Source organism: Leptonychotes weddellii, chromosome 4, assembly GCF_054177405.1.
Source record: "Leptonychotes weddellii isolate Sample4059 chromosome 4, ASM5417740v2, whole genome shotgun sequence".
NCBI classification, from domain to species: Eukaryota; Metazoa; Chordata; class Mammalia; order Carnivora; family Phocidae; genus Leptonychotes; species Leptonychotes weddellii.
In genome coordinates this window covers 22,650,743-22,678,027 of record NC_138372.1, presented here as the reverse complement: position 1 = coordinate 22,678,027, position 27,285 = coordinate 22,650,743, and the positions used below count along the sequence as shown (strand labels likewise).

At 42.3% G+C, this 27,285-nt stretch overlaps 1 protein-coding gene and 1 long non-coding RNA gene across 7 annotated transcripts; both read left to right on the top strand.

Annotated features, from left to right (window-relative positions):
• Positions 1–85: 85 nt before the first annotated feature.
• Positions 86–26,365, top strand: ZBTB8OS (zinc finger and BTB domain containing 8 opposite strand). Of its 6 annotated transcripts, none has more exons than XM_031029079.2 (7): positions 90–606; positions 12,016–12,040; positions 12,315–12,436; positions 12,659–12,741; positions 13,712–13,764; positions 15,274–15,310; positions 26,213–26,365. In XM_031029079.2, the coding sequence occupies exons 1-7, from the start codon at positions 474–476 to the stop codon at positions 26,261–26,263; spliced, it is 504 nt and encodes a 167-aa protein (XP_030884939.1). In that variant the 5' UTR covers positions 90–473; the 3' UTR covers positions 26,264–26,365. The 6 variants fall into 6 exon arrangements, with proteins under 6 accessions (XP_030884938.1, XP_030884939.1, XP_030884940.1 ...); XM_006734175.3 differs by lacking the exon at positions 26,213–26,365 and adding an exon at positions 17,989–22,998 and having other exon boundaries at positions 97–606; XM_031029078.2 differs by lacking the exon at positions 13,712–13,764 and having other exon boundaries at positions 86–606.
• Positions 15,320–17,149, top strand: LOC145721230 (uncharacterized). The gene is made up of 2 exons (XR_014144791.1): positions 15,320–15,786; positions 15,824–17,149. It is a non-coding gene; the product is annotated as an uncharacterized LOC145721230 (long non-coding RNA).
• Positions 26,366–27,285: the final 920 nt, after the last annotated feature.

The window sequence follows — 27,285 nt, the reverse complement described above, 5'->3', positions numbered from 1 at the left end:
TTCCTTCGATTGCGCGCGCGCGGAGCCGGTGGGAGTGCGACCGCCGGGTCACGTGAGAGGTTTAGTCCGCACTCTCCAGGGGGCAGCCATTTTCTTAAAGGCCGTTCAGCTGCCGACACTGTCAAAATACTCAGATGAGAAATATAGGATGCTTTCGGGTCTAGTTAACAACTCTGGGAGTGAGGCGGAAAGAAAAGGCTTCCAACCACTCAGACATAGGGGTGTCTAGTTCAAGTGTCTCCCTACTCCTAGGTCCTCCAATTTCTTTTTTCTTATTTCTTAGAACGGATGAAGTAAACGCAGAAAATAGGGTCTAAGCCTATTAAAGATGTGCTCCCAGCGGCAGGCCCTAGGACAGAAATCTTAGGGTATAAAGTACATCGGCGAGAATGGAGTCCTGGTTCTTTAAGGGGGCGTGCCAATGGGGGCGGAGTCTAGAGCGGAAGTTGTAAATCAGATCCGAAGTCCGGCTAATGAAGGGCGGAAGTAGAGTGTCTAGTGCTGCAATCATGGCGCAGGAAGAGGAAGATATTCGAGATTACAATTTGACTGAAGAGCAGAAGGCGAGAAAGGCCAAGTATCCTCCAGTCATTCGGAAGTACGAGTGTGAGTAGGTGGCTCACTTCTCTCATGCTCTCTCTCCTTTCCCAGGTCTTCCGGCCTAGCTTTCCGCTTTACCCCGTAAGGTGCTTCAGGCTTGATTCCGTTTCGCCCTGTATTGTAGGTCCCTGTCTGGGGGATGCTAAAGGAAAAAGCCACCTGGTCTGAGAGTCGGGAAACTGGGCTGCCACATTTACAGTCTCTTGAACTCTTTCTACATTTACCTAGTCACATTACCTTGTGGGAATTTTACCGGTGTATTCATTCTAAAGATAACCATATTTTCAAGCGTTTGCCGGGTTGTCGCCCGTATGTATCTCCAACAGTGGGGTGGTTAGAGTGTGGTTACGTTAGAGGACTTAGAAAGTTGAGTAGGGGGGCACCTGGATGGCTCAGATGGTTAAGCATCTGCCTTCGGCTCAGGTCATGATCCCAGCGTCCTGGGATCGAGTCCCGCATCGGGCTCCCTGCTCTTTGGGAGCCTGCTTCTCCCTCTGCCTCTCTCTCTCTCTCTCTCTCTCTCTCTCTGTCTCTCATGAATAAATAAATAAAATCTTTAAAAAAAAAAAAAAAAGGAAAATTGAGTAGGGAACTGCTAACTTGGTGATTGACCTGGATCGTGTTTTTAGTAAAAAGACCTGGTTTTGCCATGAACAGCTTTGTTAACTTAAGGCAAATCAGATAACCTCTCTTTGCACCTTAGTTCCTTCATCTGAGGAGTAAATGAGATAATACACCTGAAAGTATAGTGCAGATTTTGATCTTCTATATAAACGTTTAGTTATACTCCCTAAAGGTTGCTATGGTTTGGGGAGCACAAATCTGACTTTTATTTTTCTACTTTAAAATCTCATTAATTTGGGGCGCCTGAATGGCTCAGTCGTTAAGCGTCTGCCTTTGGCTCAGGCATGATCCCAGAGTCCTGGGATCGAGCCCCGCATCGGGCTCCCTGCTCGGCGGGAAGCCTGCTTCTCCCTCTCCTACTCTCCCTGCTTGTGTTCCCTCTTCCCCTGTGTCTATGTTAAATAAATAAATAAAATCTTTAAAAAAAAATAAAATCTCATTAATTTTCTTTTGTCCTCTGTAGAGTTTATTTACCATGGCATACTGGGTTCTGAACCCACATATCTCCCTTGCTCATTTTTCTCTTAAAAACAGTTTTTTAAAAGATTTTATTTATTTGAGAGTGAGAGAGAGTGCGCCCGCTTGCGATCACGAGCGGGGAGGAGGAGGGACAGAGGGAGAGGGAGAAGGGGACTCCCCACTGAGCAGGGATCCCTACTGGGGCTCCATCCGAGGACTCCGAGATCATGACCTGAGCCAGAGGCAGCCACTCAACCGACTGAGCCACCCAGGCGTCCCTTAAAAACAGTTTTCAGGGCGCCTGGGTGGCTCAGTCGGTTAAGCGACTGCCTTCGGCTCAGGTCATGATCCTGGAGTCCCTGGATCGAGTCCCGCATCGGGCTCCCTGCTCGGCGGGGAGTCTGCTTCTCCCTCTGGCCCTCCCCCTCTCATGCTCTCTCTATCTCATTCTCTCTCTCAAATAAATAAATAAAATCTTTAAAAAAAAAAAAAAAAACAGTTTTCAATAAGTCTTGTATCGGGGCGCCTGGGTGGCTCAGTCGGTTAAGCGGCTGCCTTTAGCTCAGGTCATGATTCCAGAGTGCTGGGATTGAGCACCGCATTGGAATCCTTGCTCTGCGGGGAGCCTGCTTCTCCCTTTCCCTCTGCCTCCCTGCCGCTCCCCCTGCTTGTGCTCTCTCTCTCTCTCTGTATCAAATAAAATCTTAAAAAAAAAAAATAAGTCTTGTATCTGATTTAAAAAGTACAACAGGTATACAGTGTGAAAGTCTTTCTCTTAGCCCTGATTCCCGACCATCTAGTCTTACTCTCCAGGTCAACATCAACAGTCCTTACCATTTTCTCATGTATACATGCAAAGATGTTCTAACATTTACTTTATTTAACCAATTTCCAGTTGATAGACATTTATGTTATTTCTAGTCTTTTGTTATTAGAAACAATGCAGCAGTAAATATACTTGTGCATCTATTGTTTTGTACATGTGCAAGTATATCTGTGAATTTCCAGAAGTTATGCTGCTCTGTCAAAGGATATGTATATTTTTAATTTTATTTTTTTTAATTTTTTATTTTTTTAAAGATTTTATTTATGTATTTGTGAGAGAGAATGAGAGACAGAGAGCACGAGAGGGAGGAGGGTCAGAGGGAGAAGCAGACTCCCCGCTGAGCAGGGAGCCCGATGTGGGACTCGATCCTGGGACTCCAGGATCATGACCTGAGCCGAAGGCAGTCGCTTAACCGACTGAGCCACCCAGGTGCCCTATATTTTTAATTTTAACAGTTATTCCTAATTGATCTCCAGTGAGGTTGTGCCAATTTATACTCTCACTAGCATTGTATGAGCGTGCCTCTTTCCTCACACTTCTACCCATTTATTGCATAACCATACTTTTTGGTCTTTTCTAATTTAAATATCTTGTCATATTAATTGCATTTTTTCTTATTATAAGTGAAGTTGAACATATTTCTGTATGTGTGGAGCTATTTGTTATGTCCCTTTCTGGGATGTGTACATTCATATTCTTACCCATTTTTCTATTGGGTTGTTTTTGTTTGTTTTACTCTAGAAATTTATTTTTATGTAGTGAAATTTATTAACTTTTTATGGCTTCTGGGAAGTCGTACTTAAGAAGGCTTTGCCCACTCTGAGATTGTAAAATAACTCTCCTGTGTTTTCTTCTAGTACATTTGGAAATGAAAATTTTCTTTTTAAGTAAGCTCTACACCCAATGTGGGGCTTGAACTTACCACCTTGAGATCAAGAGTTGCATGCTCTATGAACTGAGCCAGGCAGGCGCGCTTGGAAATAAACTTTTATTAAAGTATAATACATGTACCGAAGAGTGCATATATCATAAGTGAATGTTCACAAACTGAATACACCTGTATAACTGACCAGATAGATAAACAATATTACAGCATCCCAGCAGCCCATCTCATGCTCCTTTCCAATCACCACCATTCTCCCTGCTCCCATTAGCCTGACTTTTTTTTTTTTTTAAGATTTTATTTTTAAGTAATTTCTACACCCAACGTGGGGCTTGAACTCATAACCCCCAGATTAAGCCTCTCACACTCCACCAGCTGAGCCAGCCAGAACCCCCCCCCAAAATTAGCCTGACTTTTAACATCATAGATTAGCTTTGCCTGTTTTTGTGCATTCTATAAATGGAATTATACAGTATGCCTTTTTTCTTTCTAACTTTCTTTTCTTTTTTTTTTTAAAGATTTTTTTATTTATTTATTTGACAGAGAGCACAAGTAGGCAGAGTGGTAGACAGAGGGAGAAGGAGAAGCAGGCTCCCCGCCGAGCAGGGAGCCTGATGCGGGGCTCTATCCCAGCACCCTGGGATCATGACCTGAGCCAAAGGCAGACGCTTAACGACTGAGCCACCCAGGCGCTCTCTAACTTTCTTTTTTTAATTTTAAGTAGGCTCCATACCCAGCGTGGGGCTCGAACTCACAACCCAGAGATCAAGCGTCACATGCTCTACTGACTGAGCCAGCCAGGCACGCCCAGTATGTCTTCCTTTTGTGTTTGGCTTTTTCTTGCTCATATTTGTGAGAACCACATTTTTGCTAATAGTTATAGATTGTTCTTGTTTCTAGTTTTTTTTGTTTTTTTTTTTAACATTTTAATTTTCAATACATCAGAATTAGAGTAAGGTAGAAATTAAGTATCTGATTTAATTATTTTCCAGGTGACTTACCAGATGTTCTGACTTCATTTCTTCAGCAGTCTTCTTCATTTCTTCTTTCATCACCCCTGTGATTGAAATGGGACATCTTTCTCATATACAGAATTCCCCTACCTATATTTAGGTCTGTAGCTGGACTTAACTATTCTGTTCCTTTGTTCTGTCTCTTTTTATGTGCCAGTGCTGTAGTTTTAATTATTGAGGCTTTATTCTATCTTTTAATATCTTGTAGGACACTCTCCCCTCACTATTTGCCCTTTTCCTGCCATTCTTTTTTATTTTGGCGGGGGGCGGGGGCAGAAGAAGAGAATCTTAAGCTCTTAAGCAGGCTCCATGCCCCGTGCAGAGCCCAACGTGGGGCTCGATCTCACAACCTGAGATCATGACCTGAGCTGAAATTAAGACAGGGACGCTTAACCAACTGAACCACCTAGGCACTTTCTTGCCACCCCCTTTCTTGCCATTCTTGCTTTTTTTTCTGTATATAGATAAATATAGACAAAACTAATGACTTCCATGTATACATCACTCAGCTTCGGCAATGAAGAACTTGAGCTTACATAGCATCTTGACAGGAGCAGTAATTTTGTAGAGAAATGACAAGACAACGGAAAAGCACTTTGTATTTGTGGGGCAGCCAATCGTGGGAAGATAAATATATGGGGGAACTAATGGAAGATGAGGGCTAGCTAGGAAACTTTATTATGTTGATTCCTCTGGTGCTGATTCTGGGTGGATAGGGGTCTAGAGTTTTCTCTGATGATTAATTTCCTTGCTGATAGGCAATGGGGAGCACCTTTACAAAATTATGTTTTAGGCATATAGTGGGGAAAGCAGAGTTTTTCTTGTATCTTCTCTCATTAGTCTTCAGCTCAAAATAATCTTTATGCCAGAGTGGCATATATTTGGCTACCTTTTCACCTCCTTTCCTATTTATTTATTTACTTATTTCTAAGTAGGCTCTGTGCTGAGCCCCACATTGGGTGTAGAGATTACTTAAATAAAAACTTAAAAAAAACCCCCCACAGATTAAAAAATTACTATTGGTATTTTTTCATTCATATTAATTATGAATTTAGGGAGAATTAAAGCTTTAATATTTACATTAGCTTTTTTCTCCAGGAATAGGGTATTCAAATCTTATTTTGTGTATCTTGAGAAGGTTATTTTTAGGTATTTCATCTTTTTTGTTTTTTTTTTTTTGAGTAATCTCTGTGTCCCAACGTGGAACTCAAACTCATGACCCTGAGATCAACAGTTGCATGCTCTAAAAAAAAAAAAAAAAAAAAGAGTTGCATGCTCTACCAACAGAGCCAACCAGGCACTCCACATCTTTTTTGTTTCTGATGTAAATGTAAATGATCCTTCTTCATGCTGTCATCTCTGTCTGTCCTGTTAATTGATTAAAATTGTGAAGGCTATTGAGTTGTATAATTTTTTACACTGCCTTTTATGGAATTCTCTTATCGTTAGTATAATTTTCAGTTGATAGTCTTGGGCCATCATCTCCAAATTTTTTTCATTGCACACTTTGAATTTTGTATGCTCTACTGTATTATCATAATATATGCATTATAAAACATCTGTTTTCTTTCCTCTGACACCACTTTTTTTTTTAAGATTTTACTAATTTGAGAGAGAGCTGGGGGGAGGGGCAGAGGGAAAGGGCGAGAGAATCTAGAGCAGATTCTTCGCTGAGCCCAGAGCCCGACTCTGGGTTCAGTCCCACGACCCTGAGATCATGACCTGAGCCGAAATCAAGGCTTGGACACTTAACCAACTGAGCCACCCAGGCACCCTCTGCTGACACCACTTCTGACATGAAATGTGTGGTTTCTCCACATCAAGCAGTTTTCCAGTTCTCTGACACCCACTAGGTGTCCATCAATTCAATTCAATTCTGACACTAACTCCCCAGAATTAGCACAGACCCCACTGGTTAAGGGCTCAGTTCCACAGGACTGCTCCCACTTCAGACACCAGCCCCAAATGGGCCACCCAGGCTACCTACACTTCTGCCTAGCCAATTGCAATTTCTGGTGTTCCCACGTATCCCCTCTAGCCCCCCTTGGGCTCAAGTTCAGTAATTTGCTAGAACAATTCACGAACTCAGGTAAATGTTTTACTTGGGTTTACTATTTTATTATAGGAGATACAACTAAGCAACAGTCAAATGGAGGCCATGCATTGGGCAAGATATGGGGAGAGGGGCTTGGAGCTTCCATACCCCCTCTGGGCTCGTCATCCTCCTAGTACCTTGATGAGTTCATCAATGGGATGTTCTCCAAATCTCTTTACGTGTCTATAGCTTAGTCTCCTGTTCCACCCTCCACAGGCCAGACACATACTCATTGGTGGTGAGGGGGTGGGGCTGAAAGTTCCCTCCCTTTAATCTGTGTTTGATCATCCTGGTGACCACCCCATTCTTTTTTTTTTTTAAAGCTTTTATTTTTTACTTATTTATTTGAGAGAGAGAGAATGAGAGACAGAGAGCACGAGAGGGAAGAGGGCAGAGGGAGAAGCAGACCCCCTGCTCAGCAGGGAGCCCGATGCGGGACTCGATCCCGGGACTCCAGGATCATGACCTGAGCCGAAGGCAGTCGCTTAACCAACTGAGCCACCCAGGCGCCCGACCACCCCATTCTAAGGCTATCTATCCTGAGTAACCTTAAAAGCATAGACTCAGGTGTGGACAGAGGGGATAATTAATGAATAACAAGACACTCCTATCACTTAGGAAAATCCAAGCGTTTTAGGAGCTTTGCCAGAAACCAGGGACAAAGACCAAATATATATTTTTATTATACCACAAAAACATTCAGTAAATATAGCAATTAAGAATGAGAGAAGAAGGAAAGATAGTTTGACTTTTTAATTTGTTGTACAGAAAAAATCCTTTTGCTCAAAAATCCTGTTAATATTTTTATGATATGTTTCATGATTATATCTATGGAGTGGATCATATATTTATATGAGTTACATTAATCTGTTTCCTAATAATTGAATCTTGGCATTCCAGGAATAAATCCCACTTGATCATACTGGATTCTACTTGCCAACATTTTGTACAGTCTTTGATGTAGTGTGAGATTAATCTGTATTTTCTCCCAGTTTCATTTCTTTCCACAGATGGCCCCCAGACCTCCTCCCAAGCTTATCCTGTATGTAGCTGTTTTTCCTTTTAGACTCAGCGTAGTTACCATCTTGTTTATTCATTCAGCAATATGATTGAACACCTGTTGTGTATTGGACACCAAGCAGAAATTGGGAATAAGAGAATGAGCAAACAGATTCAGATCACCCTTGGTCTCTTGGCTCTTTCAGTGTTAAGTCTTGTTTCCTTTGGGAATTCTTTTTTTTTTTTTTATTAAAGATTTTATTTATTTATTTGAGAGAGAGAGAATGAGAGACAGAGAGCATTAGAGGGAGGAGGGTCAGAGGGAGAAGCAGACTCCCTGCCGAGCAGGGAGTCCGATGTGGGACTCGATCCCGGGACTCCAGGATCATGACCTGAGCCGAAGGCAGTCGCTTAACCAACTGAGCCACCCAGGCGCCCCTCCTTTGGGAATTCTTAACCCCTCAGTCCACATTAAATTTATTTCCTATTCTTCCATAGTTTTCAGTTCTCAAAGTGTGGTCCTTGGACCCTCCGGGGGTTTCCCAGACCCTTTCAGAGGATCTGTGATGTCAAAACTACTTTCATAATAATACTGAGCTATTTGCTCTTTTACTGTGTTGATATTTGCGCTGATGGTGCGGAAGCACCGGAGGGGGTAAAACTGCTGTCCTTTTAGGACAGATTGAGGCAGCAGCACCAGACTCTGCTGGGAGTCACTTTATTCCTTACCTTCTTGTACTTAAAAGAAAAAAGTCATTTTGACTTAAAGATGTCCTTGATGAATCAATAAGGACTGTCAGTTTTATTAAATCTTGACCACTGAGTACATGTCTTTTTAATGTTCTGTGAAACAAAATGGAAATTATGCATAAAGTGTTTCTGCTGGTTGTCAAAGTATTGATTACCTTGAGGAAAAGAACCTGTGTAATGGAGCTGTGAGCTGTGTTTTTTTTTTTTTTTAAAGATTTTATTTATTTGAGAGAGAGAATGAGAGACAGCACAAGAGGGAAGAGGGTCAGAGGGAGAAGCAGACCCCCCGCTGAGCAGGGAGCCCGATGCGGGACTCGATCCCGGGACTCCAGGATCATGACCTGAGCCCAAGGCAGTCGCTTAACCAACTGAGCCACCCAGGCGCCCGTGAGCTGTGTTTTTGTTATTCAGACAGGGATATTTGGCAGATAATTTCTTAAATAAAGTGCTGTCACATCAAGGAAAATAACACGATACTTGCTGGCAATGATAAAATTCAAGGTTTTGAGTGAAATTCAAATTTTGGAAAACTTGTATATACCATCATGAGCTTGACAGTTTCCCAGTTATTAAAGATATATATATATATATTTAAAGATTTTATTTATTTATTTGAGAGAGAGAATGAGAGAGAGAGTGAGCATGAGAGGGGGAGGGTCAGAGGGAGAAGCAGACTCCCCGCCGAGCAGGGAGCCCAATGCGGGACTCGATCCCGGGACTCCAGGATCATGACCTGAGCCGAAGGCAGTTGCTTAACCAACTGAGCCACCCAGGTGCCCTAAAGATATTTTTGATGAGATTGGTGGCGACTGGCTGGCTCAGTTGGCAGAGCATGCCACTCTTTATCTCAGGGTTATAAGTTCGAACCCTACAGTGGGTGTAGAGATTACTTAAAAATGTTTTTTAAAAAAGTTCAGTAAACAGATACATACATGTATTTTTCACTGGAGTGTGTTACACATTGGATTGTAACCAAACTTCAGTCAGGCTATAGAACATTTCCATTACCCTAGAAAGTTCCCTTTTGCTTTTTTCCTGCAAGCCCCCACATCCTTACTTTGAGGCAGACAGTTTGGATTTCTATCACCAGAGCTTAATTTTGCCTGTTTTAGAGTTTCATGCAAGTGGATCCACACGGTATAGATTCTTTTATACCTGGCTTTTTCACTCAGTATCAAAAATAAATGCAGCTGGACATTTAAGTGGTGAATGGGATTTTATTCAGTAACTACAGTAGGAGAAAGAGCTGAGCTCCATTCTGAATTGCACAGAGGTGATGGGACCTTTTAAAGGGCAAATGCAGAAGAGGGGAGAGCGGGAGCTCAGTAGAGTCAGAGAAGTGAAAAATCACTAATGGTTTGTCTGTAAATTCAATTAGGCCTACAGTATGGTAGCAGGCAGTTACCGAAGTTTGAAGTTCGGGTTCTATCCTCCCACAGGGACTGGGAGTCCTTCCAGATGATTACATTTCAAAGGAATGGCTGTGGAGTCCTTGAGAAGGACCCTGCTGAGTTGTAAGAGATAAATATTCACTGTTGTAAGCCCTTTTTAGTAAATGCTGTAAGAAAGGGAGGTTAAGGGCCTATTGTCAGGTTTTGGCTGGAACAAACAGTAAATTCTGGCTGTGTAGCGCTTTCTCCAGCAGGTAGTCTAATGGCGCTCGGGCTGGGGTGATTCTAGGAGCAAGGCTTATGCTGTTAGAAGCCTATCTGTGCTAAAGTTGGACCACTCTTGGCACAGAAATTTTGGATAGAGGTGTTAGGTGCTGAGAGTTTTGCAGTTTTCATTTAACGTTTTTGAAATTCATGTTAATGCATGAGTCGGTAGGTCGCACTATTTTATCACTGAGCAGTACCGCCTTGTGTCTTTGTTTATCTGTTCTATAGGTGGATACTCAGTTTTTAATTTGGGGGAATAAATTGCTGTGAGCATTCTGGACACAGGCGTTCATTTCTCTAGGGTTAACACCTGACCTTTTCATTTAACTTGTTTATCTTCTCTCCTGGTCATCTCCTAGTGCCTAAAACATATTAAGTCCACAAGAATATTTTTGAGTGAATTAGAGACGAATTTGAACCTTGAGTGCCACCAGAAGACTATATGTTATGGTGCAAAGTCTACTAGCCTGGTGCTTGGGACTTCTCAACTCTAGGCCCACCTTTGCCTCTAATCAACAGTAGTCTTTAACAAGTCACACGATCTCTTTGCAGGTTTTTTCCTTTTTGAAAAAAAAATTTTTTTTAGATAATCTCTACACCCAACATAGGGCTTGAACTCATGATCATGATCAAGCGTCGCATACTCTACAGACCTAGCCAGCCAGGCGCCCCAGGTTTCTTCTTGTAAGTGAAGGAATTATAATAAATGAGCTACACAGCTTCCTTGTAGCCTGAATATTCTATGATCCCAAGTGGGAAGAACTGATAGAAATCATGATACCAGTGAAGAATAGACTGCGAAATGTTGAGATGCAGATCCAGTGGGAGTTTGTGATAGGAGCGGTTGTTACTTTTAGGTGAGGATATCAGGAAAAAGCTCATAAACATATTGCAGAGTTTACTTTCTAAAACCACTTTATTAGCCAAGGGTATCATTGAGGAGTACTTCAAATGAAAGAAATCAACGAATAAAAAACTTGGCTCTTATTTTAAAAAGACAAACCTATTTTGTATAGGATTTGGTTAGATGTTCATGAAAAGGTAAGACAGAGAAATCTGGAATTTTCTATCTTTGATGATGAAGTAGTTCCTAGAATTTTGATCATTCACACAGCAGATATTTAGAAAAGATACTGATTTGTTGAGGAAAAGTAACAAATGGCAGGAAATGGCATTATTGAGATACTACAATGTATTAGACATTTTAGATCACCCTGAAGCTCCTGGCCCTGCTGCCTCCTAGAAATTGTTATTTAAATATGAATCTCGGGGCGCCTGGGTGGCTCAGTCGTTAAGTGTCTGCCTTCAGCTCAGGTCATGATCTCATGATCCCAGCGTCCTGGGATCGAGCCCCACATGGGGCTCCCTACTCAGTGGGAAGCCTGCTTCTCCCTCTCCCACTTCCCCTGCTTGTGTTCCCTCTCTCACTGTCTCTCTCTCTCTGTCAAATAAATAAATAAAATCTTTAAAAAAAAAATACAAATCTTGACTTTTTAAAAAATAACCTTTAAGAAAGCAATTAACTTTCTTATGTAAATGGATAGCAAAAGGTGAAGTTTGCCCCACATTTTCTTGCTTTTAAAGGATAATGTTTTTGGGTTTTTTTAGGATTTTATTTATGTATTTGAGAGGGAGAGAAAATGAGCAGGGCCGCGGGGGGGGCAGAAGGAGAGGGAAAAGCAGGCTCCCTGCTAATTTCGGCGCCCAACTTGGCACCCAACGCAGGGGCTTTATCCTAGGACCCTGGGATTATGACCTGAGCTGAAAGCAACCGCCCAACCAACTGAGCCACCCAGGCGCCCCAAAGGATAATGTTCTTTTTTTTTTTTTTAAAGATTTTATTTATTTATTTGACAGAGAGAGACACGGCGAGAGAGGGAACACAGCAGAGGGAGTGGGAGAGGGAGAAGCAGGCTCCCCTCAGAGCAGGGAGCCCCATGTGGGGCTTGATCCCAGTACCCTGGGATCATGACCTGGCCAAAGGCAGACGCCCAATGACTGAGCCACCCAGGCGCCCCAAGGATAATGTTCTTAATAATGAACTAGAGTTTCTTGTGATCTGCTAGTCAAGTTTAATGACATAATGTGTTTTTCCCTCTTTCCCTCAGATTTGGATCATACTGCAGATGTCCAGTGAGTACACCTGCAATTTATGCCTTTGAAGTCATGTTCTTAAATAGGAAGTCTGATGTTTTAATCTTGCTGTCCCTAGTTTTAATTCTCTCTTCCTATTTTGGTTCCTTCACAACATGAAAATGATGATTTAAAAGAACCTGGTTTCCATGCCATTAGATTGATTGAGGCCTTTGGATATGTATTTATCATGCTGATTTTATTTTGACCTTGCTGTCAAGTTTTCTCTCTTGCTGTAGATTTTATTACACAGGGCATAAATGTATTTCCTTAGGTTACATGCGTGGGGAGATACTCTGGAGGAAGCATTTGAACAATGTGCAATGGCCATGTTTGGTTACATGACAGATACTGGGACTGTGGAGCCCCTGCAAACAGTAGAAGTAGAAACCCAAGGTAACCAATTTATTCACACGGAAGAAATTGTCATGCAAATCTGCAGTGTTCTACATAAGTTAAGTACATTTTCACAATAAGAACAACAAAATTAATTCATGAGCCTGTTCTTCCTCTTTTGGCTAGCCTAAGAAATTCCTTGCACTTTTAAATTCAAACAAGTTTTTAGAGACAAGAATTATTAAACCTCATACTATCGTGATTCTTCATGATCCTTTGTAGGAGATGACTTACAGTCTCTGCTGTTTCACTTTTTGGATGAGTGGCTTTATAAGTTCAGTGCTGATGAATTCTTCATACCCCGGGTAAGCGAGGGTTTTTCTTTTTTACTGAGCAATGGGTTCTTAGTTCAGATTTTAAAAGAAAAAGTGATTGAGAATAGAACACATGATGCAAAACCAAGCCATATGGATACATAAGATGATACTGATTTGCAGAAAATAGGGACTTGGTTAACCTGACTTGACCTATGTATATGCATTTTGTAATATTTAGATCTCTTGCCATATACTTGTCACTAATCAGGATTGTGTGATAAGAATGGACCTGCTATCGTCACCCACACTTTTTATGTCTCCCAAGTTTGAACTATATTTATGTCCATCCATGTGTTCCTTTGTCCCCATGCGAAATTTAGTAGTTCTGCCATGTTGGCCTAAATTTAAAAATTGTTCTCAGCTTTCCTTAACATGAAAAGGGAAAAGCCAAATGGATATTGCTTGCTGCCATCAACCTCGAGAAGGGAACCCCTCTGCAACATCATTGTTAACCTAACACACAGGGCCCTCCCTGCTTCCACACCCCTCCATTCTCTCCCTTCCCAGCCTCACTACATACATTCTTCTAACTGGTCACTGTCTTACAGAGGTCAAGAGCCTACAGTGTTATTTACAAATGGGCTGAGAATGATTGAAATCCTGTATCATCCTATTCTGTTTTACAGAGAAATTTTTTGACGCATGTTTTTAGATTGTACATTTTTCAAGAATATTTCCCTTGAATATGTACGAAAAAGCCTTATTTCCTTGAAATATATTTCATTTGTTCTACTTTAGTTAACATTTTAATTTTCTTTGCTTCAGAGAAATAGTATGCTATTATTTTCTAGGAAAGGGGATAACCTAGACATATTTTTGTAAATTTAAAGTATAGTTGATATACAATATTATATTAGTTTCAGGTGTACAACATAGTATTTTGACAATTATTAGACATATTTTAGTAGATGGTCTGTTATGAGCATTTTTTTAAATTAAATTTTTTTTTCCTCTTTAGGAAGTGAAAGTACTTCAAATTGATCAAAGAAATTTCAAATTACGGTCAATTGGGTATGTTTTGAAAATCTTTTTGTGCTCGCTTTGGCAGCACATATATGAAAATCTTTTAAGTAGCAAGTCATGAAGGTTGTTAAAAATCTGCACTGAACCTAGGAGGCAGGAAGACAAAAATGTGAAGTCAGAGGTCCAGTTGCATCCCAGTGGAGCTCTGCAGGTTAAGCTTTATGAGCCCTAGGAGCAAGGGTTTTGGTCTTCAGCTTTGGAGGACCAGAAATTTGTCAGAATGAAGTTGATACTGGTTCTTGAAACTGATTCCCAATTTATTGATTTTTAGCGTAAAATTTTTTTGCATGAAGCCTGGCTGGGTGACAGGAAGCACTGATGCATCCTTCTTGTAGATCCTAACACCTGGACTCTGTTCAAACTGGTTCCTTCTGTTAACAAATTACACTTTTCCTTCTAGAGTTTCAAACACTTGATTAGATCTCTTTGATTGGACTTGGTGTTTCCCAAATCTCTTCAGTCACTTAAGGATATCTTTTAGGTTATTTCTATATAAAGTCCATTTTTTTCCACTTTATGTTGAATTTGATTTGTTTCTTTTTGTAAAATGAGGTCTTTTATTATTTCCCCTCCTTTTCTTTTTTCTTTCTTTCTTTCTTTTTTTTTTTAAATGGGTAAGGAATCCGGCTTCTCCAAGGGTACTTAGCTAATGCATAGTTGAACAGAATTTTAAAGCTTTGTTATTTCGGGGTGTCTGGGTGGCACAGTCACTTGAACGTCGGACTCTTGGTTTTGGCTCAGGTCATAATCTCAAGGTGGGACCGAGCCCTCTTTTGGGCTCCACGCTTGGCAGAGTCTGCTTGGGATTCTCTCTCCCTCTCCTCCTCCCTCTGCACCCACCTGAGCCCTGCTCTCTCCCTCTTCTCTTGGATAAATAAATCATTAAAAAAAAAAACCACAAAGCTTTGTTCTTTCTGCTACCACTACTGCTTCTCCTGTGATCTCTAGTCACATTTGTGTTGAAGGCAGAGAAGATACTTATCCCAGGTTCTAGGAGAGTACCTTTCTAGGGCCTTCTGTATACAGGCCATGGACATTTTCTGAAAAGTTATAAAATGCAAACCGATTTAAGATAATAATCCTACAGCATGTATTTTGCCTCTGCAGTACTCAGACCTGCTTTCTGCAATAGGAGATAGTAATTAATTAGTTCTGTAGCTTTGAATACAGTGAAAATTTTGAACATGCTACTCTATTATAAAACAATAGTCATTAAACAATGTATATTAAGAATCTACCACATGCACACTGTACAAGGGCACTTTTTTTTTTTTTTACGGCAACCATCAACCTTGTTGAAATAGCTATAGCACATAAGTCCCTCAACAGCTGTATTTACTGGCAATCAAACTGAAATTAATAGCTTCCTTAGCCCTCCCATCTCTTTTAGTTTCTCATATCTTAACCACATTGATAAGGTTTATTTTAAAATATGTAAAGGATAAATAAATATTAAATCTTGGAAGTCTTAATCATGTCTTAATTTTCCTTCTCAAGGTGGGGAGAAGAATTTTCATTGTCCAAGCACCCTCAGGTATGTTTTTAAATCCAGCCATTAAAAACATTTTATACTTCCTCACCATGAAGTCAGTATATGACGGTAAACCTCAGTGAGTTCTAATAAAATGGTGTAAAGTCATAAGGTTTCCTCAGACTTCTCTGACCCTGTTATGTCTAAACACTGGGACTACACACATCTGACTTGGTGGGTTAGGAGTCAGTACTTGGGTTTTAGGGACAGGTTTGTTACAGATTTTTGTGAGACTTAAAAGTCCCTTTGCCTTTTCGAGCTTTTGTATCTTTCCCTTTAATGAAGGTGTTGGACTGAATGTTCGTTCTCTAAAGCACCTTCTACTTTCTGTGCATCTCCAGATTCTGTATTTGCCACCCTGTGTGGCTTTACTCTATACCAGTCAGATGTGTATGGAGGAATGGGGGCAGGCACATGCTTTCTGTAAAGGGCTAGATCATGTTTGAAGCTTCGTGGAACAAGAGTGATAGAAGAGCAGTGTTCAGCTCCTCTGTTGTAACACTGCAGCTGCCGTAGACAATACAGAGATGCACGACTGTGGCTGTAATCCAATAAAATGTCATGGCCGCTGAAGTCTGAATTTTATATCATTTTCAAATGTCGTGAGATATTCTTTTGTGGGTTTTTTTCCCCCCAACCATTTAGAAATGTAAAAGCCATTCTTGGGCGGGGGGCTGTACAAAACCAGGTAGCAGGCTGGATTTGGCCCGTGATTTGCAGTTTGCTGACCCCTGTGTTTAGGCCAGGGAGACCTAAGTTAGTTCAGGGTGACTGAGGACTCCAGGTTTCTTCTAGGAGTTGCAGTATCATTTCTTCAAGCACAGCATGATGAAATGAAGCCTGATGAGGGAACCTTGGGAGAGAAGCATTAAAGAAGAGAAACCAGGAGAGGGGGCCATGTGAATTATAATACAAAAGATACAGTGGAACTTTCTTTTGAACATACTATGTTTGAGGTATATATTAGGTATCTAAATGGAGATGTCACATAATAATAGGCACTTGTCTGTAGGATGACTTGTTTGGGAGATAGGTGGATCTGGAGATCTCAATCTGGAAGCCATCACTGAATAGACGATATTTATAGCCATAGGACTAGATAAGATTACCAAGGAGGGAGGTGTAGATAAGAGAGAGTATGGTGAGGACTGAGCTCTGGGGCACTAACTTTGGAAGAGACAGAGCCAAAAAGGAAAGGAGGAGAGCCTCATGAGAGGGAGCAAAAGAAGAAGGGTGCCCTAAAGCCAGATAGCAAATGCTCTTGAGACTGCTCAGAGTGAGATGAGGATTGACAGTTGACCATGGATTTACTAATCAGTGGAAAGATGTGTGGGTCAAAGAGTGAATGAATGAGAGAGAGGGAAGTGGAGGCAGCACATTGAGACAATTCTTTCAAAGAGTTTGCAGAAAAAGGGAACATACTGGATAGACCAGTAATAGCCAGAGGGGAATGTGGTGGGGAAGGGAAAAGTTGTTTTGTTTTGTCTTGTTTCGGTGAAGAGGTTTTGTAGCAGCAAGGAGTAGTGTAGTCTATGTGGAAGTGATCTAGGAACTCAGGGCAAATGGATCATGCTGGAGGGGGAGAGAATAATTTCAGAGCAAAGACCTTAAGTTGGTAAGGGGGTTAGGGGACAGAGTGTCCAGGGTCAGGGGTCAGCCTTCTGATAGGAACAGGGCCGGGCTGTTCGTTGTAACAGGAGGCAAAGCTCATGTGAGTACAGACGCAGGAGATGGTAGATTTGATGGGAGATGAACCAGTTCTTCCTGATTGCTCCTGTTTTCTCTAGGAGGCACGGCCTGAGGGTGAGAATGAGGGAGGGATGCTGGTGGTGAAGATGCAAAGTAATGGTTTCAGAGGGTGAGAAGGTCTCAAGTGTAGGTTGAGGACCCTTCTGAGACTGTGGACATGATTTCAGGTGATAACCAGTTAGCATGGTGCGTGCTGCTATAGGCAGAAAGTTGAACTGGATTTAGGTTGTGGTTTCACCAGGTGATTAGGGCAGAGGGAAAAAAAGCAAAAGTGGATGCCTTTCAAATCTGTCTGCGAAATCATCAGATTTCTTTTGTGCCACGGAGCTAGCAAATGCCAGTCACCTATTGCCCGAGACATTTCGCACTACACGGAATTCTTGTAGATTCTTTTCTAGAACAGGAAGGAACTAAGAGGATGTCTAATCCTGGGGTTCTAAACTGGGGCAGGGGAGGAGGGGTTGTCATGTATCAAACATATGGAGAGAGAACCCCATGATAAAGTGAGTGGGCAGCGGAGGAGGAGAGAAGAGTCTGTGTTCCTCGCGCCCGGGTCACACTGCAAGCAGGAGGTCTTGAGGAGTCCTGAGCCAGGCAGTAGGAGAGCTTTGGGCTCCTCCACTCAAGCCATTTGGTAAACGGGAAAGCGGGTGCTGGAGAGGTCAGACAGTGTCCGTAGCCAGGCGGGAACAAAGCCAGGCCTCGAGCTGCAGCCCTTAACCGCCCAGCCAGCTCGCTTTCCCTGTGCACACATTGCATTGTTGCTGGATGAGTGGGGAGTGCTGTACAAGTAGCTACTTGTTTCATGTGGCTTTTTAGTTTTTCAGAATAATAGTAACATTTGGCCTTTCTGCCAATTGTTGCTAGAATAAATAATTCTGATTTCGATGTTCACTTTTTCTTCCTTGTTTTTTCTCTAACCCCTGCTTTAGGGAACTGAAGTCAAGGCAATAACCTACTCAGCAATGCAGGTCTATAATGAAGAGAAGCCAGAAGTTTTCGTGATCATTGACATTTAAGATACCAAAAAACAAAACAAAACAAAAATAACCTCCTAAAACTCCCACCTATGAAGAACTGTTTTTTTCCTCTTCCTTTTCAGAAGATCCCGTGATATAAATTCTACAGTATCTGTTGATACATGGAGATTTGCAGAACAGAACTTTTTTTTAAAAGATTTTATTTATTTATTTGACAGAGAGCGAGAGAGCACAAGCAGGGAGCAGCAGAGAGAGAGGGAGAAGCAGGCTCCCTGCTGAGCAGGGAGCCTGATGCGGGGCTCGATCCCAGGACCCCGGGATCATGACCTGAGCAGAAGGCAGCTGCTTAACGACTGAGCCACCCAGTCGCCCCAATTTTCTATATATACATTAAGAGAGGTTGTGCTTTAGATTCCTGTGGGACAGAGCCATCCTGTATTCCACTTGATTTTCTTAGAAGAAATAATTATAGTTTAACAATTGGGACATTTCTCTAGAAAAAGCTCTGAGTTTCTCTCTCTCACATTTTTAAAGCACTAATGTATGGACACTTTACTGTTTTCCCATAAGAAAAATTAAATACCCTTACAAATGGGCCCTTCCAACATGTAATTTTATATTAAAGCCAGTATATTTATACATTTAAAGAAGAAAATAATCGTTTTAACATTTCTTTTTTTTTTAAATTACCTAAGATCTTTGTTGTGGGAAAACCATGTTAAAATGATCTGAACTTTTCAAAGGAGGTAACTTAAAAAAAAAAACTTCTTTTGTTTGATTTGCAACGTTATTCTATTCTCTATTCATTGATTGAGGTATTCTTTGTTGGCACGACAAGAGTTTGCAAAGTTGCTATTTATTCACACATAGATGAGAAAAGATTGCCACTGGGTGGTGCCAAATATCATTATAGCATGCTAAACTTGACCTAAAAGGAAGAGATTGTCTGTGAGCTTCCTAAGTATTCTAAGCACTGTAATATTTTTCTCTGGGTATTTAACAGAAAGTAGAGGTAATGGAGAGTAGGCCAAGAACCATGGTTTGAATAGTAGCTCTTCAAATGAATACATAGCAGGATAGTTGGGGTGGTGCTTCTTAGCCTTTTTTATTGTTAGGCACATTTTGTAAATTTGAATTGTGGTCCTCCAAGCAAAAACTGTCTATAAGAACCTCTTAACCTTTTGTTAGGATGAATTTCCAGGCAGACATAGGGCTTTTTTTTTTTTCTTTTCCATGGACTCCTTTGAATATCATGGGCTGTTTGGGGCATTGATTGTGAAAATGTGCACTGGAATACTGTGAGTCTAATGGAAGAGCTGAATCCAGAATAGGAAGAGCTCTTGGGATATATTAAGCCAAGTAGGGTACAAACTTGACTAGGAAAAAAGAGGAGCTACACCTCTTACCACCAGTGCTATATAATGGGGTTCAGAAAGAGCAAGTCAGTTGTAATTATGCAATACAAATTATACTTCTTTTCATTTATAATAAATTTATAATTTGTTAAATTTTGTGTGAATTTTAAAATGTGTTTTGGGATGCTGCGTGGCTCAGTTGGTTAAGCATCTGCCTTCATCTCAGGTCATGATCCCAGGACCCTAGGATTGAGTCCCGCATAGGGCTCCTTGCTCAGTGGGAGCCAGCTTCTCCCTCTGCTTGCCACTCCCCCTGCTTGTGCGATCTCTCTCTCTCTCTCTGACAAATAAATACAATCTTAAAAAAAAAAAAGTTTGTATTTTTAAACATGCCAAAATGAAGATACTGAGTAGAAGGAAAATGAGTATGTTGCCCTTTGTATGTGAAGTCGGCATTCTTGACTTACCAGCAACACACACTTTATTTTTGTTTATTTACTGAGATGGTTGCACCAGGCTCTCACCAACCAGGCTCTCACCAGACTCTAATACTAGAGTCGGGTATGTGTCTTGGGCTAGGAAACACGTCTTTCCCCTTTGGAAAGCAATTCCCCCACCCTATAACATACCCACTCATCTTCACTTCTGTGTCTTTTTCTCCTATCTGGGCTGTCTTTCCCATTTCCCAAAATATGAATAGCACATTGACTGCCCAAGGAGTCAGGGGCATAATGAGAATGAACTGTGGGTGTTTAGCTGAGGATTTATGCCTCTCAGCTCTTGCCCTTATTGCTAAAGTGAATATAGGCCTAGTGTTGCAGTTTTCATGATACTCCAAAATTGGGATTTTCATATGAAATCTCCCGAGTTGGGGGGGGGGGGAACAACCCACTATGGGTCATCACAGTGGAGTACAAACAAATTGTGGGTGGGCTGAATCAAAGCTGGTCAGAAAGCTCTGCTTTAAAGCACAGCTCAAGTCACATTTTCTCAAACCTTCCCTAACCATTCCAGCCTTCAGTGGTCTTTAAACTATGCCTCCTTATGGGGCACCTGGGTGGCTCAGTTGATTAGGCGACTGCCTTTGGCTCGGGTCGTGATCCTGGGGTCCTGGGATCGAGCCCCAGATCGGGCTCCTGGCTCGGCGGGGAGCCTGCTTCTCCCTCTCTCTGCCTGCTATTCCACCTGCTTGTGCTCTCTCTCTCTCTGTCAAATAAATTAAAAAAAAATCTTTAAAAAATAAACTATGCCTCCTTAGTTAACTTTAAAGCTTTGCAGCCTTAATTTTATAATTGTTCCGTGTTCGCAACCTTGTCCCTCTGAATAGAAGGAGCGGTCCCAGGTGGCATATAATAATAGATGGTCAGTCACTACCTAACGGTTCCTGGGCTAAGTAAGCATCTTGGAGCTACATCAAATTCAGGCAGAGCCTGCAGGTCAGCTCCTTGAGCAGATCTACAAGAGTGTAGGATCCCAAGTCACAAGTCTCAATCTCTAGCCCTCAGTCTGCTGTCTGACCATGGACCTACTTCCTCATCCATGTATTAGTAGTGCTAGTGATTCCTTAATTCCTTTCCAGTTCTAAGTTTCTGTGATCCTGCATTACTGTATTTTAAACAACTGAGCTGAGAACAAGAAGGTTTCTGTTACTGAAACAGTTTTTGATTGTTTAGCCTAAAGGGTCCATATCACACCATCAGCATGTTCCCATTCACTCCAATTAGATGGCCTTTGTCATGAGTATGGCAGTGTGTCCCATGATGGCAGTGGCTTTTCAGGAAAGTCATCGTGACATGGTGACCTTTTCTCCCTGGTGCCTCTCCCTCCAAGCGGTATAAGTGGTTTTGTATCCCTACAGCCACTCTTGCCGATTCTCTTTCCACCTTGCTATTACCACTTGGGCTTTGGAAGTAAATGTTCAAAAAGGGTGGGAAAAGAACAATTTATACCCTCCTCAAAGTGGGGCATGTGCACCCAGTGAACTAGGGTTCTGCCCCCCTCCCCACTTCTGAAGTCTGAGCTTCAGAAGGCTTGAGGATTTCCAGATTGAGAATTTTGTTTCTTCATCTAAGAAACCAGAAAACCGGAAAGGATGTCCTCCAAAAGCTCCTTCCAGAGCAAACATCCACAGAATTTAGTGACTATAGTACTTTATCAATGTTGTTTCCCATCTAATGTACTATGAATAGCTCTTATTTTGTTACCTATGAAATGAATAATGTCAAATTCTGGACAAAGAAGAAAGTACTCTTAGAAAAAAGGCCAGCATATTTATTTTTGTCATAAACACATATCCAGGATTCATCTGTACAGACTACTTCCCCAAGTGCTTTCAGTATGTTGTCCATTTGTCCTTCCAGTATTTCTTTTTTGTCCTTCCAGTATTTCTATATGTGGTGCATTTATCCTTCATTTTACAAATATGGAAATTAGTAACACCGAAAACTACCTGGCTGTGGGAAGGGAAGATTTGGGACTCTGTTTATTGTCTTCATACAACATCCTTTAATATATAACAAATCACATCTATGTTCTGTTGTTCTTTTGATCCACCTGTGAGGTTAGTATAGCAGCTATTCGTTTTGTATATAAGGAAACACTTCATGTTTGGGTGATATTTGTAAGATACAACCCAGAAGAAGATGACTGACAGATTGTGCCATTTTCTTTAACACTTACTCTAAAAGTTCAAAAGCTAATGTTATTTAGCAGAAACTTTTTTTTTTTAGGATTTATTTATTTGAGGTGGGGGAGGAGCAGAGGGGTAGGGAAAGGGACCAGCAGACTGTGCTGACCGTGGAGCCTGACATGGGGCTCAGTCTCATGAGCCTGAGATCATGACCTGAGCTGAAACCAAGGGTTGGATGCTTAACTGACTGAGCCAACCAGGCACCCCAAAAACATTTGAACTGTAGAAACAGGTTCATAGGACAAGAAAGTAAAGAAGAGTAGATTTCTATTGTTTCTTCCCACTGCCAAATAAATACACAACTGTGTGTGGTTGGTTGGTTTGTAAGTAGACTCCATGCTGGGCATGGAGCCCAATGCAGGGCTTGAACTCAAAACCCTGAGATCAAGACCTGAGCTAAGATCAAGAGTCGGGTGCTTAACTGACTGAGCCACCCAGGTGCCCCAATGTGTGTGGGTTTTTTTTGTTTTTTGTTTTTTAAGATTTTATTTATTTGACAGAGACACAGAAAAGGAACACAAGCAAGGGGAGTGAGAGAGGGAGAAGCAGGCTTCCCACTGAGCAAGGAGCCCAATGTGGGGCTCGATCCCAACCTGAGCCGAAGGCAGATGCTTAACGACTGAGCCACTCAGGCACCCCAATGTGTGCGTTTTTTAAACTGCTTCCAAGTATAAACGTTGAGGATGTTAGAGTCGAATTCCAATGCTGACCCTGTCATTCATGAACTGTATGACTTTAGGAAATTTCCTCAGCCTCTTTGAGGCTTAGTCTCCTCAACTCTGAAATGGGGAGGATGACTACTGTCAGACCAGGTTGCTGTGCGATGCTCTGGTATTGTTAGGGTAGTGAAGAACCTTATTTTGTAAATGAAGAAAAAGGAGTCATTTTGGAATTATACTTGGAGCTGTGGCATTTAAACGACTGTGCTAACATTATTTGGAGGACTTGGGGTGTGTAGTGGTTGATAGCACAAACTGGTGCCAGATCACTGGGGGTCAAGTCCTGGTTCTGCCATTTACTAACTGTCCACTTTGGACACGTTGCTTTGCCACTCTGTGCCTTAGTTTCTTCATTTTAAGTGATGATGATAGTACTTGTAGGGTTGTTGAGAGGATTAAATAAATGTATACACATAAAGCTCTTAGGACGGTACCTGACACATAGTAAATCCTCTACAAGTGAGGGCTAGTATTACTTTGACAAGCATAAATGCTAACAGCTCCCTTCTTCTTTCTCCTTATTTAAAAAAAAAAAAAAATGTCCACAGTGTTCATTCAGTTAGGGGCTGCAGCCAGCCCAGAGACAACCCTGGCGGCGGGTGCAGAATATGCTAAGGTCTGCGTTTATGAAGAAGGGCAAAAAAGCCACTTCTTTCTGCTTCTTCCTTCTTCTGTTTTCTCTTTAGACTTCTTTTCCTTTCCTGCTTCTCTGCTCCACGTTTTTCCTGTTTAATCTAGTTTCCTTTCTTCCATATGTGAGTTGAGCATCCATCTTCAAAAGCTGCGCCCATCTCTTGATGCCAAACCAGTTGCCCTTCTAAGGAGCTCCCTCCCATTTGTCCCTTCCTGATCCCCTTGTAGCTCACGGTATTACACATTCAAGGGTGTAATGAGAAGAAAGATGAACAAGTTATTGGGCAACTTTGTTTCTGCCTTTATCTTTGTTCCCCTGACCCCTTCAGAGCCCTCTCGGGACCAGTGGAGCCCCCCATCACCCACCAGCTAAGTTCACATAACACCAGTTCCTACCTTTGACTTTTTACCCTGATTGGTTTTTTTTTTTTTAAGATTTTATTTATTTATTTGAGACAGAGAGAATGAGAGACAGAGAGCATGAGAGGGAGGAGGGTCAGAGGGAGAAGCAGACTCCCTGCCGAGCAGGGAGCCCAATGCGGGACTCGATCCCGGGACTCCAGGATCATGACCTGAGCCGAAGGCAGTCGCTTAACCAATTGAGCCACCCAGGCGCCCTACCCTGATTGTTTTTATAACAACTTCAGTGAGATATAATTCACATACTATACAATTCACCCATTGAAAATGTACAATTCAATGGTTTTTAGTGTATTTTCACAGTTGTGCAACCATCATCATAATCAATTTTAGAACATTTTTGCCCCCAGAAGAAACCCACTACCATTTTAAGCCCTCACCCCACCCCACCCCCAGCTCTAGGCAATCACTAATCTACTTTCTGTTCTTTAGATCAGTCTATTCTGTTGCCCAGATTCTTACCCGCCAACCCTGTCCCTTTTCAAAATAACTGGAAATTCACCTTTCAGAAGCTATTTGGACTCATCCCACCTGCTTGATCCCAGCTTTACTGGGTTCCCTCAAGTCCAAAGAAATACTTAGACGATGTTCTAAATATTTGGGTACATTGCTGCACAAAGCTCCTTAAGTCATTATATGAAGTCACATCTCCTCTTTTAAGTTGTTCCTGAAGCAAGGGAGCTGGCTTCTGGTTATAATACATACCTTATTTGAACCTTCTATCTTTAGTGGTGTGTTTCAGTGACACTTAACCCAGGTCTTCCTGGATTCCAAAGCTCCTGGCGCCATGCTCCTTAGGAAGAGATCCTTAATGTCATGTTTTCATATCCAAATTCCATATTCCTTATTTCTATCTATAGCACCCTTGGCCGCCCACTCCCCAGACTGCAGCTGTCTTGGATTTCTCTTAGACTTCCATTCCCTGCACTCATTCTTTAGTTATATTGATCAACCCCCTTTGCCCTTCTTTGTGTCTCTTAATTGGATGTCCTTTCCATTCGAGGCATAGCTCAAAATCATCTTTTCTCTCTTTTTAAATCAGCAGATGTTATTTGTATGTTGGGATGAATGACGATTTTTGTTATCTATATTCATTTTCGTGTAAAAACAAAATAAATGTGACACTCTCCCCACCCAAATTATTTGTCTGAATTCCATCTAGAGATCTGTGTGCTTGGAGGAGGCTGCAAATGGTAGATATTAAGATAGCTGTTGGATGAACAAATGGATATGCTTCCAGCACTTGGTACTTTCTACCTCACTCACATCATTTTTGGTGGTTTGTCCATCTCCCCACCCGAAATGTAAAGTTCTTCCGCTCATTTCATTTCATTCCTCCGCCTTGCACGTGACAGAGGTTCCCCAAGTCATTTTAAATGGCTAACCTTTCAATATGTACGTAAATGTAGGAGCCAGGGGCCCTGCTTCCAGTTTCCTTCTGGAAACTTCCCCAATTCTGGTCTTGGCCAAGTCTTTTCATTCTAAGGCTATTTCTTCATCTGCCATAATAGCACCTACCTCACAGGGCTGGCATGTTAAAACGTTTGTTGCTCAGTGTTTCTCTTAAAGAGTTATGACCCCCTAAAAAGGGGCGGGGGGGAAGGAAGAGGGGCAAAGAAAACAAGAGAAAGGGCAGTCACGCTGGATAAACTTGAGCACCGCAGCGAGGTCCGGGCTGAGTCTGACCCGCAGGAAGTTCCGGAGTGGCAGGAGTTCTGGCCAACAGCGGGTCCTGGCTCCGCCCCAGGTGTCTTTGCCCGGCTCCTATTGGCTTGAGTGCGGACGCCCGGAGCGCCTAAGGCTCTCATTGGCCGCCGGGGCCCGCCTCTCCAAGCAGCCTGGCTGGCGGGGCGCCGCGGGCTCAGTGGTGTCCGGGTGTCCGCTGTTCGGGTGTGAGGGTCGGGGACTCGGAGGCAGTGAAGCGCTGTGTCGCAGACACGGCAGTATGGTAGCCGGAAGTCGGGATAAAATAGACTAGCTGTCCCTGGCCTGGCCACGATTTTGGGTGTCCCATCGCATGGGCTCAAATCCCTGCCTGGGGTCAGTCATTCAACTTCCCAAGCCTGTTTCCTCCTTCTGTGACGGGGAAACTGAAGCACTCCATAAAATCTGCTTCTTGTTCCTTTTTCTGCCTACACCTCCACTTTACACATGCCTCATCATGCAAATAGCGTACGTCCTCCTTGTAAGGGGCAGGAATTAATGATTTCTTTGGAATAGATAACATCTAAGGAAGGAACAGGGGAGAAGGACCCCGCGGAAGCTATCAGATGCGCATTCCAGACCGCGGGCGCTACACAGCTCGGGGCCAAGAGCCCTGGCTCTAAGGAATAACACCTGGACCCTCGTCTTTGTTCCAGGGTGCCCGGATGCCTGCGAGGACCCGACACCAGACCACAGTCCTCAATTAAAAAACCCCCAGACCCCAAGCAAGGGGCTCTCTCCTCGCCTGAGTCTCCCAGGCACTCTGTACCTGCACTTTCTATAGCTTCAATAAACTCTTTCACCTCCTGCTGGCTCGAGTTTGATTTCTAGATGGCGCGCCGCCAGGGACCCACTTGGCTGGTTCCCCAGGACCCCCTGTGGGTCCTCACCAGGAGGCAGGCATCACTTCCAGTTGAAAATGGGGCCGGAGTGAATGCCTACCTCAGAGGACTGGGATCCAGTAGACACTCAGCAAATGTGGGCTCTTTTAATTGGGCACCCACTTTGCGGGACAGACTTTTCCGTCCCCCCCCCCGAATCTAGCCTTGGGGTGTCTGGTAGGTCGCGGGCCTCTCTCGGGGTTGAGCCGTGGTCTGCTTTCCAGGAAAAGTAGTTGTGGGAGAAAACAGGACTGAAAAGGAAAAGGGAGGTTCCTATTACCCACTGTTGTAGTCTTCCCTTGTAGAAAAGAAGATAGAAAGCCACGCGGGGTCACGCACCTGAGCTCAAATCAATGTCGCGGATGGTTATGGGGGGGATAATACTGGAGCGTCTAGTGCCAATACTTACAGGCGCCGCTTTCCACTGTTGTGTTCCTCATGGATTTTTTTTCCTCCAGGGATAAAAAAGTTTTAAGTCAACTCAAATACCCAACAAAAGCACAGTATCTATTTCTATTTTATTTCAGCATTTAATCTTTTTGAAATTTGCAAAAAAAGTGCCACTTCGCTATTGGATGAAAACTTTTTTTTTTTGTAGGAAACTAAGCCAGGGAGTGTCTGTGTATACAAGACTGCGGAAGGGGTATACCTATCCTGTTTGAATTGCAAGCACAACCTTAGAGGTGGGCATGAGGATGGTACTCTACTCAAAAGTTGATTTAAAAAAAAAAGTTTTTTAATGGCAATACTTGAAGGAAGAAATTTACTTTTCTTTCCAAATTTGTCCTCACACTTCTTTAAATAACACATCTTAGTATGGAGTCCTACCTCTCCAGTATGACATTTAA

Coding starts and splice junctions, on each gene's coding strand:
- ZBTB8OS (XM_006734175.3), top strand. CDS start 474: ATGAAGGGCGGAAGTAGAGTGTCTAGTGCTGCAATCATGGCGCAGGAA. Junction 12,041..12,314: donor GATCATACTGCAGATGTCCA/GTGAGTACACCT, acceptor GTATTTCCTTAG/GTTACATGCGTGGGGAGATA. Junction 13,765..15,273: donor TTCAAATTACGGTCAATTGG/GTATGTTTTGAA, acceptor TTCCTTCTCAAG/GTGGGGAGAAGAATTTTCAT.